The sequence below is a fragment of the Apaloderma vittatum genome, unplaced genomic scaffold (assembly GCF_000703405.1).
Source record: "Apaloderma vittatum isolate BGI_N311 unplaced genomic scaffold, ASM70340v1 scaffold8385, whole genome shotgun sequence".
Lineage (NCBI taxonomy): Eukaryota > Metazoa > Chordata > Aves > Trogoniformes > Trogonidae > Apaloderma > Apaloderma vittatum.
In genome coordinates, this window is record NW_009718714.1 from 259 (window position 1) to 14,665 (window position 14,407).

The 14,407-nt window shown below is 48.4% G+C and overlaps 1 protein-coding gene across 1 annotated transcript; it reads left to right on the forward strand.

Moving 5' to 3' along the window:
- Positions 1–237: 237 nt before the first annotated feature.
- TMCO4 (transmembrane and coiled-coil domains 4) lies at positions 238–14,176 on the forward strand (the record flags this gene model as incomplete). The annotated part of the gene is given in 9 exon segments (XM_009870342.1): positions 238–335; positions 1,269–1,412; positions 1,914–2,033; positions 3,992–4,094; positions 4,096–4,154; positions 5,221–5,357; positions 6,755–6,839; positions 10,446–10,563; positions 14,059–14,176. Coding segments are annotated over 9 exon segments (982 nt in total), but the record flags the coding sequence as incomplete, so codon positions are not given.
- Between the last annotated feature and the right edge of the window lie 231 nt (positions 14,177–14,407).

Here is a 14,407-nt window from a genome sequence, read left to right on the forward strand (position 1 = left end):
TCCAAGTAAGTAACATCTGTTGGCTTTTGTCAGCTATTAAATCGTTTCAATTTAAATCTGTGGGTTTGTGTCCATGCTCATAAATCTGAGTTTCTTGTCCCAGCCCCCACCTGCATGATGCTTTTTACTGTTCCTGGTGGGGAGGTTACACTGAGGGCAATAAAAGCAGATTCTTCTGCAGCACTGTTACCTCTCAGCCTTTTCCATCAGTTTTTGTGCTTCTAATCCCTCCCCCAGGGCTGCAGAAGCATCAAGAAAAAAGAAGGAAAGAAGGAAAAAGCTGAAGAGATACCTGCTGATCGGTCTGGCAACCGTTGGGGGCGGAACAGTGATCGGTGAGGCTGCCTAAGGCGTTCTGGAGACTTGTTCTCGAATTGCAGGAGGGGCAGGAGGAGGGGGTGATGGTGTCTGAATTCATCATTCGGCAACAGAAGCCATCGTGTCTTTTAGCCCGAGCTCTAAATTTAAAGCATTCGCCGCTTTTCTGTGCCAGGCTGGAGGGAGCGTGTTGCTTTGGATACCAAAAATGCCCCCTCAAATGAAATACAACAGGGAAAAAAACCCCAAGAACAAAAGAAACCCCATATCCAAGAAATATCTTTTTGACCACATGAAAATAAAACGGAAAGAATTAGCTGGAAAAGTTATTTCAGTGTGGCCTCACCGGCTGGGGAGGTGTTAAACTGAGGTTGTTACCGGTAAAAACAATGTTTTCTACTCTTCTGCTCTTGCGTTATAGGAGGATCCAATCTTCAGCTCTCAATTCAAAATAGAGCGAGGCTGGGTCAGTGTTTCCAAAGCAAACAGGGCATAGCTCACCCCAGCCTACTGCACATTCCTCCTTTGGCTTTTAAATTATTCTTCATTTTTGCTGAAGTCGGTCAAAGAATCTGCTCAGATTCAGGGCTTAAGGAGGGGCTCAGAAGGCCCCTTTGTCAGCAGTTTTGTGCTCTCCTGACAGCAGTAGCAGTACTTGCACAGCACAGGGAAATCTTAGGAAGAAATTCTTCAGTCCGAGGGTGGCAAGGCTCTGGAATAGGTTGCCCAGAGATGTTGTGGATCCCTGGAGATGTTCAAGGCCAGGTTGGATGAGGCCGTGAGCAACCTGGGCTGGTTAAGGGCATCCCTGCCCATGGCAGGGGGTTGGATGAGATGATCTCTAAGGTCCCTTCCAACCTAAGACATTCTAGGATTCTGTGATCCTGTGAAATGCTGCCTGGTTTTTGTAAGCGATAACGGTTCGGTGATATTATTTGCGACATCTTCAGGCTTGACGGGGGGTCTCGCCGCCCCTCTCGTTGCCGCGGGAGCTGCTACGATCATCGGCAGCGCTGGAGCGGCCGCTTTGGGATCGACCGCTGGAATCGCCGTCATGGCATCCCTTTTTGGAGCAGCTGGAGCTGGCCTGACCGGTAAGAGAGTCTCAGCTCCTGAGGGACAGGATCACGCCTGCAAACGCAGAGCTAACGAGTTCGCTGAGCCCTGCAGAGTGAGGGAAGCAATTTGAGGTGTAATCTTACAACAGCAAGATTTTTATTTCAGTGCCAGTTAAGATACTGTGTAGCCCCTGATGACCAAGTAGGAAAAGAATATTGGGTGTGCAGCTGGAGAAGGAAAGGAGAGCTTGCTGCTTTGGGTTAGCGGGATGCTGCCACGCAGAGCAGCAGCTGTTACGGCTGATGGCTGGTCTGCAGCAAAAAGTCTTCTGCTGGGATTCCCTCAGCTCACACAAGCTCACAAGACTCACGGTGGCTCAGAAGGATCAGCCACGGACTGGCCGAGGGTTTTGGAAAGGGAAAAAAGAAAATCCATCCAAATTACCTGAGTCATCTCTTGCGAACTTCTACTGTTAGCAGAGTCAGTCCTTGCTGTGCAATTTCTGAGACTCGTGTTTTTTGCCTTGCTGTGTGTAGGATACAAGATGAAGAAGCGCGTGGGAGCCATAGAAGAGTTTGAGTTCCTCCCACTTACTGAAGGAAAGCAGCTTCATATCACCATAGCAATCACTGGGTGGCTGTGTACTGGCAAATATGGTAAGAATCAGAGGAGGAAACCGAGAGCAGCCCGGGGAGCCATGTCCGCGTTCTGTTCCAGGTGGTCTTTGTGCTCTGGGAACCAAACCAGATCCATGCTCAACTTTTTAACCCACTCTGCAATCCCCATCCAAACAGAGGAAAGAGAGAGGGCAGTAACGGGGTGGTGATAGCGGGATTGCTGGTGGTCATATCAGGGTTGTTTCTGTTAATCAATGCCGAGTGGTTTTGCTAGGAAAGGTCTGTTTGGGGTGGGTGATTCCCGGCACCAGTACAAAGTGTCTCGCTTATCTCTGAGACCTTATGTTTATCCTCTAGCAATTAACAGAAAACAGTGTCTTTTTTTCTTTGGCGCTATCTGCCAGATAACGAGGTTTATTGGCAAGAAAGTCCTGTCAAGTAAACCCTGTTACACGCAGCGTTCGGGAGGTGAGCTTAGAGGCAACAACCTTGAAAAGTCTGCGCTGTTTTGGTTGCCTGTCATGTAACGTATGTCACCTGCCTGCTGATGTGTTCAGCAACCCGACTGAACAGCTGCCAGTTCATGCGGAGGCACCACAATTAGCGCTGGCCGTCGTTCATGCAGAAGGTGGTCTCTGTCCTGTTGCTCGTTAGGCTGCAGCTCGCTGGCACGCCGAGGCTATTTCCACTTTGCGCTTTGGCTTTTCTCATCGTCTGCTTGCCAGGACTCCAGATCCTTGGGCTTGGAGAGCTCCCAGGCACCGCTGCAGAGACAAGTGGGTCCCTTCAGGAACCTTTTCGTGGCTGCCTGCCCTTAAAAGGGAGTTACAAATGGCACACATTCTTCTTCCATAACTAGCAATCTGCTATAACGTTTAAACAAGCAAAACTAGAATTGTCATCCCTTCTCCTGCTTACAGCTGCGTCTGTCTATTTACACGCCTGCGGGACTCCTTAAAACAGAGGGATCGAGGACAGTTTTTTTCCAAAATTCACTACCTTGTGATTTTGGAGCTCCCAGCAGCTGCCCCTCTGGATGTTCACAAATCCTGACAGTACCTTGTGATGCAATCTGGCACAGGGCTCTCTCGTGCCGCTTTGGTCAGCAGCTCTCTCGACCAGCCCTGCCTCGTTTGGGGAGGGAACAGTGTGGGAAGGGTTGTAATTAATTAAAATGAAAGTTCTGCTCTGCTCTTCACAGTTCATCTGCAATTAACAGCGTTGCCAGGCCCCTCCTGGCCACTTAGTACAAGCTGCCCTACAAACAGGAGAGAACGTGGCTTAAAAATTGTTCTTTCAGCCAAAGATCAGGCTTACGTGGTGGAAATGATCTGTTATCTCTCAAACATCCAGGCGTTGCTTTTGGTGAGCACCTGAAGGGAAAAAATATAAACAGTGGCTAACGAGGCTGGATGGCAAAGTAAAATAATTGTGTCTGCATCCGCGAACGCAGATTCCTTGTTTTCGGGCAGGGCCGTTCCTGCAGTCCTTGGTCTACTAACTGAAGTGCTGCAATAGATTTTGACAAGATTTTACCTGTTTTCTGCACTTTGGGTCCCACCGAACTTGGTCTCTGTGACCTTCCTCGTTCTCAGGATGGGCCCTCCTTTGGGCTGTACGAGGAGCTGGAGCTGCAGGACTTGGCCTGAGGTCTGACGATGAGAGGAACATCCTTAGTGCCTGATTAGTGTTAACCTCCATCTGTCTTGGTGGTTTCTCAGACAAGTGAATGGGTCATGAATTCTGACCCTGTCCACATTGAAGACTCTTTGCTAAGGCAGCTAAAGCCACATGATTCTTGATAAATCCTAAATTTATTGTTAAACAGTGGAAAACCAGAATCTAAATCTCACGGTAGTGTTAAACAGGCTTCCTTTTTATCACAGCATATTAGTATATCCCAGTAATTAATTTTCTGATTCTTTGCTGGCCACATCTTGCCAGGAGTCGGATGTTGTTGCGCTTTCTCTGAATTCTACCTTTGCCCCTTTTCTCAGGGAGCTTCACAGCACCGTGGAGCAGCCTGGCGCAGTCACGCGAGCAGTATTGCCTGGCCTGGGAATCCAAGTACTTGATGGAGCTCGGCAATGCCTTAGACACCAAAAAAAAATTTTGTGAACATGATGGCTCAAGAAGCCCTAAAATTCACCGTCTTGTCAGGTAAGAACCTAAATTGTATCTGATCTGCTTGAGTGACTCCTGTGCGGTTTGCCTGCTGTGTAAATGAGTTTTCCTAAGCAAGAGAGATTTCTGAGAACACGCCTGCCCTGGCAGCATTGGCACCACCCTGCAAAAGTGGCCTGAAACCCTTCTCTCCACCTGCTCTCTTGGGTTGCTGTGCCACTGCACTATTGGCTCCTTCTTTTAGAGCTGGAAGCACCTTCCTTCATGCAGGATTGTTTATAGAATCATAGAATCATCCAGGTTGGAAAAGACCCTTGGGATCATCGAGTCCAACCATTAACCCTACTTGCAAGTTCACCCCTAGACCATGTCACGCAACGCCACATCCAAGCGATGCTTAAACACATCCCGGGATGGCGACTCAACCCCCTCCCTGGGCAGCCTGTTCCAATATCCCACAGCTCTTTCCGTGAAGAACTTCTTCCTGGTGTCCAGTCTAAACCTACCTTGTTTAAGCTTGTAGCCATTCCCTCTAGTTCTGTCACTAATTACCCAAGAAAAGAGACCAGCACCAACCTCTCCACAATGTCCTTTCAGGGAGTTGTAGAGAGTGATGAGGTCTCCCCTCAGCCTCCTCTTCCTCAAATTCAACCGACCTAACTCCTTCAAACGCTCCTCATACGATCTATTCTCCAGGCCCTTGACCAGCTTCGTTGCCCTCCTCTGCACCCGCTCCAGCACCTCGATGTCTCTCTTGTACTGAGGTGCCCAGAACTTTATTTCTCTATGTCATGTTTATTTCTCTATGTCATTTCTCTATTATGTTTATTTCTCTGTGTCATTACGCTGTATTTTACTGCTTTACATAAACCTCCCAAACACGCAGGTTACATTCACGCACAGCGTCTGTTTGCCTCTGTGAAGAGAACAGACTCTTCCTTATCTGTCGTCTAGCAAAACACTTCTCAGATCAGCTCTTGAGAAAGAACAACTGGAAATGACAGACGATCCGAGGTTTAGCTTTTACCTCCAGTGAACCATCTTGCTTTCGATGTTTCCTAAGAGCAGCCCGGATTTGTGCTGTTTGCTTTGTGCTCCGCAGGGATCGTGACGGCGCTGACTTGGCCAGCTTCGCTCTTGACGGTCGCCAGTGTCATCGACAACCCCTGGGGAGTCTGTCTGCATCGCTCTGCTGAAGTAGGCAAACACCTTGCGCATATCCTGCTCAGTCGGCAGCAGGTAACTGGCTAGAAATCATCCAGGAGTAATGGCTGGAAGGGGGTTGGCCCATGGACGTTAAGTTTTACAGCCAGGCTAGTTAATTAGCAAGTGGGATCTTTTCAGGGAGACAAAAATTAATAATCAACTGAGAAATGGGAAAAAAAAAAATGCTGTGTGAAGGTGACTGGCAGGTATCTGGCTTACTGGGGAAAAATAGGAAGTCCTGAGTGAATCAGAGGAATCCTGCCAACATCCCTTCCATTTCACCCGATGCTTTCCTAAAGGAGGAGGGAGGGATCCAGGTCATAAATGACCATGTCACCAAACATCCAGGCCAACTCACCCAATGGGAATTTGAGAACAGAAAGTAAAAACAGGTGAAAAGGAAAAGAGAGCCCAGAGTGTTCAAAATATTCACCGACGGTGAAGAGGCACTCGTAAAGTGATGTAAGGGAAGGCTGTGCAGCAGGAGGTGGCCCGTGAGCCCTGGTTTTGCCTACAGAATGAGGTAGCACCCGAAAGAAGCGACCGACGTTACTAAGCCTCCCTGGGAAGGCTTGCAAAAGACGTTGCTGTCCCCCAGAAACCTGTTTTTTGCTGGCGCTGTGTCCATCTCACAGGCACGCCAAGCCAGTATCGAATGGATACTCTGCAGCCACAGCCCCAGAGCGACGTCTCGTAACCATGAGAAATGGCAGAGCAGAAGCAAACTTGACTTCTCGTAAAAGTACGATGCCAGGAAGGGCATGTTACTGCATTTCAGGTGTTTGCTGTTGTGAAAACACACATTCCAGTGTGCTGGAGCGCTGAAAACTAGTTAGTGTTGCCTTCTAGGGAGTCCCTCCCACACCTGCACCCTGCAAAGACCGTTTTTCCCTGTCGCTGAGATTAGGCTCCCTTTGATCTTATAGAAAATCTTATTAGGCTCTCCAAAATAAAAGCTTACTCCACGTCGTTTTTTATAGCAGCCACACAGTGCTGCTGTCATTCAGCCTTAAATCTAGAAATCAGCCTTAAATCTAGAATATTTTTATATCACAGCTTCGTTTTCTGTTTATTGAAACATTTCTAGGTCAGTTTTGCCCATTGAATGAGGCTTTCGTTTGGAAATTTCAAAGCAATGGCAGCATCTGTTTTGTGTCTGCTTGAAACATCTGCTTTGTTGTAACTTCTGATGGTTAGATTCTTCCAACGGATTTTCTGAAGATGAAAAAAAGACAAAATGCTCAGATATGCAGAATTCTTGATACTGAACTGGGCATAACTTTGAGGATCCAAAATCCCTTGCAAACCAAGCAAATTGCTCAAATGTTTAAAGGATTGTGTGCAAGTGCTTTGTGTAGCCGGGGCTCGGGGATCCTGCAGCTGGTCCAAAACAGCGTGTGAGGCCGTTTTCTCCTTTCCTTCTTCTTCAGGGCAAGCGACCCGTCACACTGGTTGGCTTCAGTCTGGGTGCGAGAGTCATCTACTTCTGCCTGCAGGAAATGGCTCAAGAAAAAGGTAAAATTCACCTCCTAACCTTTTTCTCTTTTCTTTTCCTTATTGCCGGTAGAGAAGTTTTTCTTCCAAAAGGGCAGAGTTCTGCTGGAACGGAGCTCGGGTCTTTTAGGATAGGACAAAAACCTCAACAGACGAGTTCGTTCCTGCATTTGGAGCCAAATTCTCCCGTTGTTTCCACCAGTTCAGTGGATGAAATCCGCTGTCTTTGCTTGAGGTGCTCCAGGGTGTTGGTTTGGTCTCCGGTCTGGGAACAACAACTTGACATTTTGTGACATTCAGCTGCTGGATCAGTCTGGGAGCTGCCCACGCGCTGCCGTGATCCTGGCAGAGGATGCTTTGCCTTTCTTGGAAGCTCGTATCTGACTCCCTGAGTCCTCCCTTCCATTTAAGTCACTGAAGATGCCACTGTCATCTGCTATTTTCATGGTAATTTTTCCCCAAAGTCAAGTAGAAAACCATCTGTCAATTTATTGCCCATTGTGGTTCCGTTTATTAATAGATTCTATTTTTAATTTGGAAAAAGAATAAAATCGTTATGATCAGTTGATGTAAATTGCATCTCGGAGTTGAGTCAGTCGTGAGGGTGTGCGCGCAGCCTGCCTTCCCCCCCACGTAGCTCATTTAATTCGTTAACCGTTTAGCCTCGCAACGAGTCGCTAATAAATGAGGAGCTTTATAAAGGAAAATCTTTAATAAAGCCCAAGAAGGTGGGAACAGAGTCAAGTGAGGACAGAGGAGGTCAGCATTTTGCCTCCTGACAGCTGCGTACCACAACTCCGGTTCTGCTTTAACATGCAAATCCTCAAATACAGGAATTCTGCTCTCAAAATAAATCTAATTAAATCCAGAATGATCCTAGTGGAATTATCCTGAAGCCAGAACCCAGATCCCAAGCCAGAGCCCTAGATCTACTCTTTTCGTGCCGTAAAAAAGGCTTTTTTTTAACATTCGGCAGCCTCTCGCTGGAATAACGTGGGACCGGAGCTAAGTAACACGCGAAAGGAAATCGTTAGGGGGCTTTAAGGTTGGCTGCCATTCTAAAGAAATCTGAGCGTCGTAATTATGTGTCGCAGCAGCTCCCCACCGTACGCTGATTTTTCAGCCCCTTAATTGAATTATGCAAGGCGAGCTGTTGGCGAGACGAGAAGCGGCGCGCTCGGCGCAGGCTGCCAGGGTGTCCCTCACACGCACGTTGCGGCGCGAGCCACAGAAGGGCTGGAACTGGGACCTGGGACATCTGAGAGTGATTTGGGGTTTGGCCTTGGATGCCTCACATGAAAGAAATACAAGGCCTTTCGCATCCAGATGGCAGCGGCGTTTCTGGGGATAAACAGCTAATCGTGGATTAGCCAGCGAAACGCCGTGGCAGGAGCTCAACTTCCGTGAAAAGAAAACGCTTTCCTGCAAAGCACTGAAATAACCTTTGGGATACTTCATCACAAATGGCTTTGGAAGCCAGGGCTTAGCCAGAAAATGACATTAGGGCAGGAGATTGGGTAACGGCCCGTCAGAGAGGAGTTACTGCGTGGAAGGATCCTTGGTCTGATTTCTTCATCACAATTCCTGCGCATTTTAGTGTGAACTAATGAAAACTGATAACGGCTGTTGCCACCAGAACCTTGAAACCTGGTTACAGCCTCGGGGTCTGTTTGTATCTGCCTTTAATTGACTAATCATCTTAACAGTGTTTAATTTGAGCCCATCAATAATTCCTTTTTTTTTTTCCCTCCATTTTTCTGCTTGTGCAGACTTTGTTGTTTGTCACCAACAAACTGAAATACATTTAATTTATCCAGAGTGTCAGCAGCTACGCAGGCCGGTGATCTGTTCTCAGGTTTCTATCCCACTCGGTATTTTTTAGCCAAGGCTCAACGTTTTTGTTCCCGAGCAAGAAATAAACTGCACAATGCCTGGAGAAACAAAAGCTCCCAGTACCTGATGAATTAGCTGTTTGTTTATTCAGTTGGCTCACACTGTGGCCATGGAATTTAGTACCTTGGTTGGAACAAGCTCCCCATTCGCAAGGCTCTGGGTTCCTTTTTCATTGCCTGTGATTATGGGAACAGGACTTTATTGCTCACAGATTACACTAACAAAATTGAATTGCTCTTTGCTCGACTGGTGCAAAATTTGCTTTGCAATAAGAAATAATACCAGGAGAGCTCCTTTGCGTTGGTGCCAGGCGCCAGGATTTATGCTGCAGAGAGAGCCGCGGGCAGCTCCACGGCGTTTGCTGCTGCCGGGGAAAGGAAGCAATTGACAGACGAGGGAAAAGAGTGGCTGGGGAACGGTGACCAGTGGTGTCCCCAGGGATCAGTGCTGGGCCCAGCCCTATTCAGCATCTTTATTGATGACCTGGATGGGGGGATTGAGTCTACCCTGAGGAAGTTTGCAGATGACACCAAGCTGGGAGGGGAGCGTCGATCTGCTGGAGGGTAGGAAGGCATCACGGAGGGACCTGGCCAGGCTGGGTCGATGAGCCGAGGCCGACGGGATGAAGTTCAACCAGACCAAGTGCGGGGTCCGACACTTTGGCCACAATAACCCCAGAGAGGGACCTGGGAGCACTGGGTGACAACCGGTTGAACACGAGCCAGCAGCGCACCCTCTTTTTCATCCTCTCTCTCTCTTCCCCGTAAACTTGTGTGTTGTTTTACAGACCCAAACGCCAGCCCCGAGAAGGGTTTGACTTCTTATCTCACACATGCTGGTCTCCGCAGGCAGGGAGCATGGATTTGGGCTGCCGTGCCCGTCCGCCTCCCGAGGTGAATTTCATTTAACCGCTACGGCATCAGGTGCTTGATCTCACCTCACGAAGAAGATTTGTGAATGTACATTAATGTGTGCTTAAGTGTTTGGGAAAGCAGCCAAGCTGCCCAATATTTCTCCTTTGGTCATTATTTCTACTGAAATATCCCAGCTGCAGCTGTCTGGTAAGAGAGGAAGGTTTATAACGCTTAAATGCCAACATTCATTTGGAGCAAATCATGCCCTGGGCATCCAGGTTAAAGTACCCTTTCAGAAAATCAAACCAGTTTGACAGATTATCACTCCGTGTTGGCAAATGCCTTCGTTGTTTCTCGTTCCCAATCGATATTTAGAATTTGGGGCTTTCCTGTTGTGCGTGCAGGTCACGTTTTTCATGAACTCAGCTCTAAGGACTGGTCGTGGGAGGAGTTTATTGTGCTTAATACGACAACATTTGCTCACTGTGTGGAGTGTCGGTCCCTTTCGCCTGTTCCCAAGCGTAATCGCTCGGCTCTGTGCCAACCCCGATCGATGTGTTGGTGGAACGAACAGGTTTGCCTCTTTCTGAACAGAGGCCAGGCCACCTCTCCCTCTTGCCGTCAGCTTAGCTCCCTTCGCTGTCTCAGAATCTCTGATTTTCACACTCACTAACTCCAGCTGGAACTGCGGACGCTTCACATTCATGCAAAATGATGTTTAAGATTCCCCTTTCCATTGTTTCCATCCTTAAAATTCACACCACAGAAATGGTGATTTTTTCTGTAGAACACATCCAAACACACCCCCCCTTCACATACGTGTAAAGATGTATTTGCTGATCCATCTTTTAAATCCGAGTTGTTCTCTTTTCGTTGACAGACTCTCAAGGGATCATTGAAGATGTGGTTTTACTGGGAGCTCCAGTGGAAGGAGAAGCCAAGCACTGGAAAGCCATCACAAAAGTCGTGTCGGGCAGGATCATAAATGGTTTTTGCAGGTCTGTACATGCTCCTGCCTCATTATCCTCACGTCGCTTTGGAATGATTTTGTCCATTTCATCCCTTTTAAGCATTTTGCAAGTGAATAACCATCAGCTGGTGAGCACGTTGGGTCGGTAGTGCCAGAGACAGCAAAGCCAGAGCTTCTTCCCTCTGGAGGTCTCTCCCTCAAGACAATTTGGAGACAGCAGCCTCCAAGAAACACTCAAGGGCTCTTCTGTCTCCAGTTCTTGGCTGTTTGCGCTGCAGAATTTCCAGGGAAGCCGGAGGTGCTCAGTGTGTAAGTCCTGCTCGTACAGGGCTCTGTCCCTGGCAGTGGCAGCATTGTGTCGCCCCGGCAGCTTCATTCGGGGTCTGTGTTTGTGCGCGTAACCTGACAGATTCTGAGGCCCCTTTGAATCTCAGGTGTATGTGAAGGACTATAAATACCGTCGTTAAGTTTGATGACCGTTAAAGAATATGAATTAAAACCTATAAAAGCCTCGCCATACAATTCGCTAGGGGCTGCTTATGGGGAAAATTGCAATGGAAGGGAAAAAGCTCAAGCAAATTGCAGTCAGTTGCTGGCCAAGATAGTCCCCATCAACGAGATATTTTACTTACACAGGATGTATAGCTGAAATAGCTGCAGCAAATTTATTGAGGATGTGAAAGAATACAAAGGTTACCTTGAAACCAATTATGAGCATTTTAAAACTGCGCAGACAGCTGCTATGCAGAGTGGCGAGAGCTGCTGGGTGAGAAGCGGGGAGACTGGGAGGCACGAAACAGCTGAAGCAATCTGACCAAAGCTGTTCAGAATTCGAGTGACAGACTGTGCACTGGAACATAATTGTGATAAGAACGCTGCTGACCGGCGTCATTAGAAGAGGGGAAATGAAAACGGAGGAATGAAACGGAGAAGACTGAGAGTGTGGGAGAATGAATGGAGAAACAACCAGGCAAGAGGAGCAGAGAATGTGGAATTACAAGTCAAGGCAGCTTATAAAGCCTCGAGCCCTCAGGTCAAGGATAGCTGAGAATGCTGTTGGTGCTTTCCATACACACACCCCCACAAACACGTTTGCCTACGCACGTACATGTGAGATGCCGAAGGGCTGTATCACTGTGCATCCAACACTGCTCCTACTCTGCTCCTGGGAGACCCCACCTCGAATCCTGCGTCCAGTTCTGGTGTCCCCACCATAAGAGGGACGTGGATCTGTTGGAGCGTGTTCAGAGGAGGCCACAAGGATGATCCAGGGGCTGGAGCAGCTCTGCTCCGAGGACAGGCTGCGGGAGCTGGGATTGTTCAGTCTGGAAAAGAGAAGACTCTGGGGGGACCTTATCCCTGCCTGCAGTGCCTGAAGGGACCTACAAGAAGGCTGGAGAGGGACTTTTTACAAGAGTGTCCAGTCATAGGACAAGGGGAAATGGATTTAAATTGAAGGAGAATAGGTTTAGATTGGATCTTGGGAAGAAATTCTTCAGTATGAGGGCAGCAAGACTTTGGAATAGAGTCATCCCTGGAGATGTTCAAGGCCAGGTTGGACGAGGCCTTGAGCAACCTGGGCTGGTTAAGGGCACCCCTGCCCATGGCAGGGGGGGGGGGGGGAGGAGCGTTGTGGGCCCTTCCAACCCAACCCATTCTGTGATTCTGCGTAACACAGTGTGCTAATTTACAAAGAAGAACTAAATAGAAGAGTTCAAAATATTGCAGGTTAAACTGACAATTTAATTAGCCCCATCTGTCAGATGGGCTGAAAATTGTTGCTTTTTGGATCACAGGAGGTTTTTATAGATGCCAGATGTACACTCCAGTTACAGGATTTGTTCATGTGACATAAGGAAAAAGCAATTGCCATGTCCTTGGGAGTGCTTCTGTGTTCCTCCAAGAAGCCACAAATGAGAACGTTTGTTGCATGTAACTGAACGTGCCCCAGCAAACACCGTTCCTCCCCGTGTTACCCAAAAATCAATTTCAGTGCAAAAAGCTCAGCGCATTCATCTCGTATAGGACACACACCCCACAAAATCTCGTTACAGTTTCAAAGCCTGCACATGCTGTTGGAATGAAACAGCGTGTGCGTGTTTGCCGCTGCGTGCGCAGTGGTTTGGTTCGGCTTGGCTTTGGCCAGCCCGCGGCTTGAGCAGCGAATGAAAAGTGATGTAGAAATTGCAGCTGGTTGCTTTCAAAGACGAAGAAGCAGGTGAGGAGGTGGTCAGGAAATATCTGGTTCTCTACTTCGCCCTCAGATGCTGGATTTGAGGGTTCCTCAGTTGGCACAGGGAGCCGCTAGAGGAGGTAATGGAGAGATAGGCAGAATTTCTGTGAGGGGATTAGCTACGAGAGAAGGATTATACAGACATTTTGTGGTAAGCCCTTACTAATAGCGATTTCTCTGGTCTCTCACTTAGACAAATCGTGGCCTCGTTCTGTCACTTGAGGAGTAACTCTATTTAGGTTGGGTGAAATACGTTGAATAGAATTCCCGCGAGATCAGACTGGGGCCCAGTTTGTTGAGCTTCGGGCCAGCACGGCTCATCTCCTTCAGCTTCCAAGTCTGAAAGGATGCGGAGAGCGAGCGCTGGCTGTCGGAGCTGCCCCATCCCACTCCACAGCTGGGTCACAAATTCCCAGCGAGAAACCTGAACCAAGGGAGTTAAACACACTCGTCTTTTGACAGAACCCACATCTGAGTAGCGTGGACATGTCGCAAAGATTTTGCAGAGCTCTGTGTAGACTTACAACGTCTAGCGTAGACCGTTCTGGAGCGGCCGGGAGCAGCCTGTGCAGGTGCATTTCACCTGGAGAACTTCTACCTGTTAATGCATTAAAAAGATGAAATGCGTGAACGTATCGCAATCTCTAAACAAATACAGAAGTAAGAAGGGTCAGGTTGTTAAACCTGCATGTAAAGAGGCTACCCCTATGAATCGGGATTAAATTCAGATTTACTGCTGTCGCCCAGGGACCTGCCCTCGACGTGGCAGCTGCTGCGGTTCCTGCGTCAGGCAAAGCTGCAGCGAGTCTCGTGCCTCCTGGCCCTTCTGCTCTCCTCGTGGTCTCAGCAGTCACAGAGTGCCTGGTTTGGCAGCAAGGGGCTGTTCAGCCTGGAGAAGAGGAGATTGAGGGGAGACCTCATCGCTCTCGACATCTACTTGAAAGGAGGTTGTAGAGGCAGGGGTTAGTCTGTTCTCCCCAGTGGCGAGTGACAGGGCGAGGGGAAACGGCCCGAAGTTGCACCAGGGGAGGTTCAGGTTGGATATTGGGAGGAATTCCTTTACTGAGAGGGCTGTCAGGCGTTGGCACAGGCTGCCCAGGGAGGAGGTGAGGCGGGGTTTAAGAGAAGCGTGGATGTTGCCTTGAAGGACGTGGTTTAGTGATGTTGATAGGGCTAGAAAAAGGCTGGACCCGATGATCTTGAAGGTCTCTTCCAGCTGAAACTGTTCTATGACTCTATAAGTCTATGATTCTGAGGTTTATTCACACTCTTCTTCTGCTCCGTTCCTAGGGGGGACTGGCTGCTGAGGTTTGTCTACAGAACCTCATCTGCACAGATCCACGTCGCAGGCCTCCAGCCGGTCGACTTGGATGACAGGAGGATGGTAAACATGGACCTTTCATCTGTAGTAAGTAGTACTTCTCATTTTCTCAGTTTTTTCCTCCTGCCCTTTGCTTTGCACCACTGTAACCTCACACTGGTTGATCCGGGGTAGACAAAGAGCACCTCAATGTGCCTTGTCCCTCTTCCCTTTCTTTGAGATAGTTCTCATCTGAGACTTTACTGTAGATCTTGTCAGCCCAGCCAGTGCCCAATATTGAGCCAAATAACAACGATTTGCCTCTCTTGCTGGGTAGGT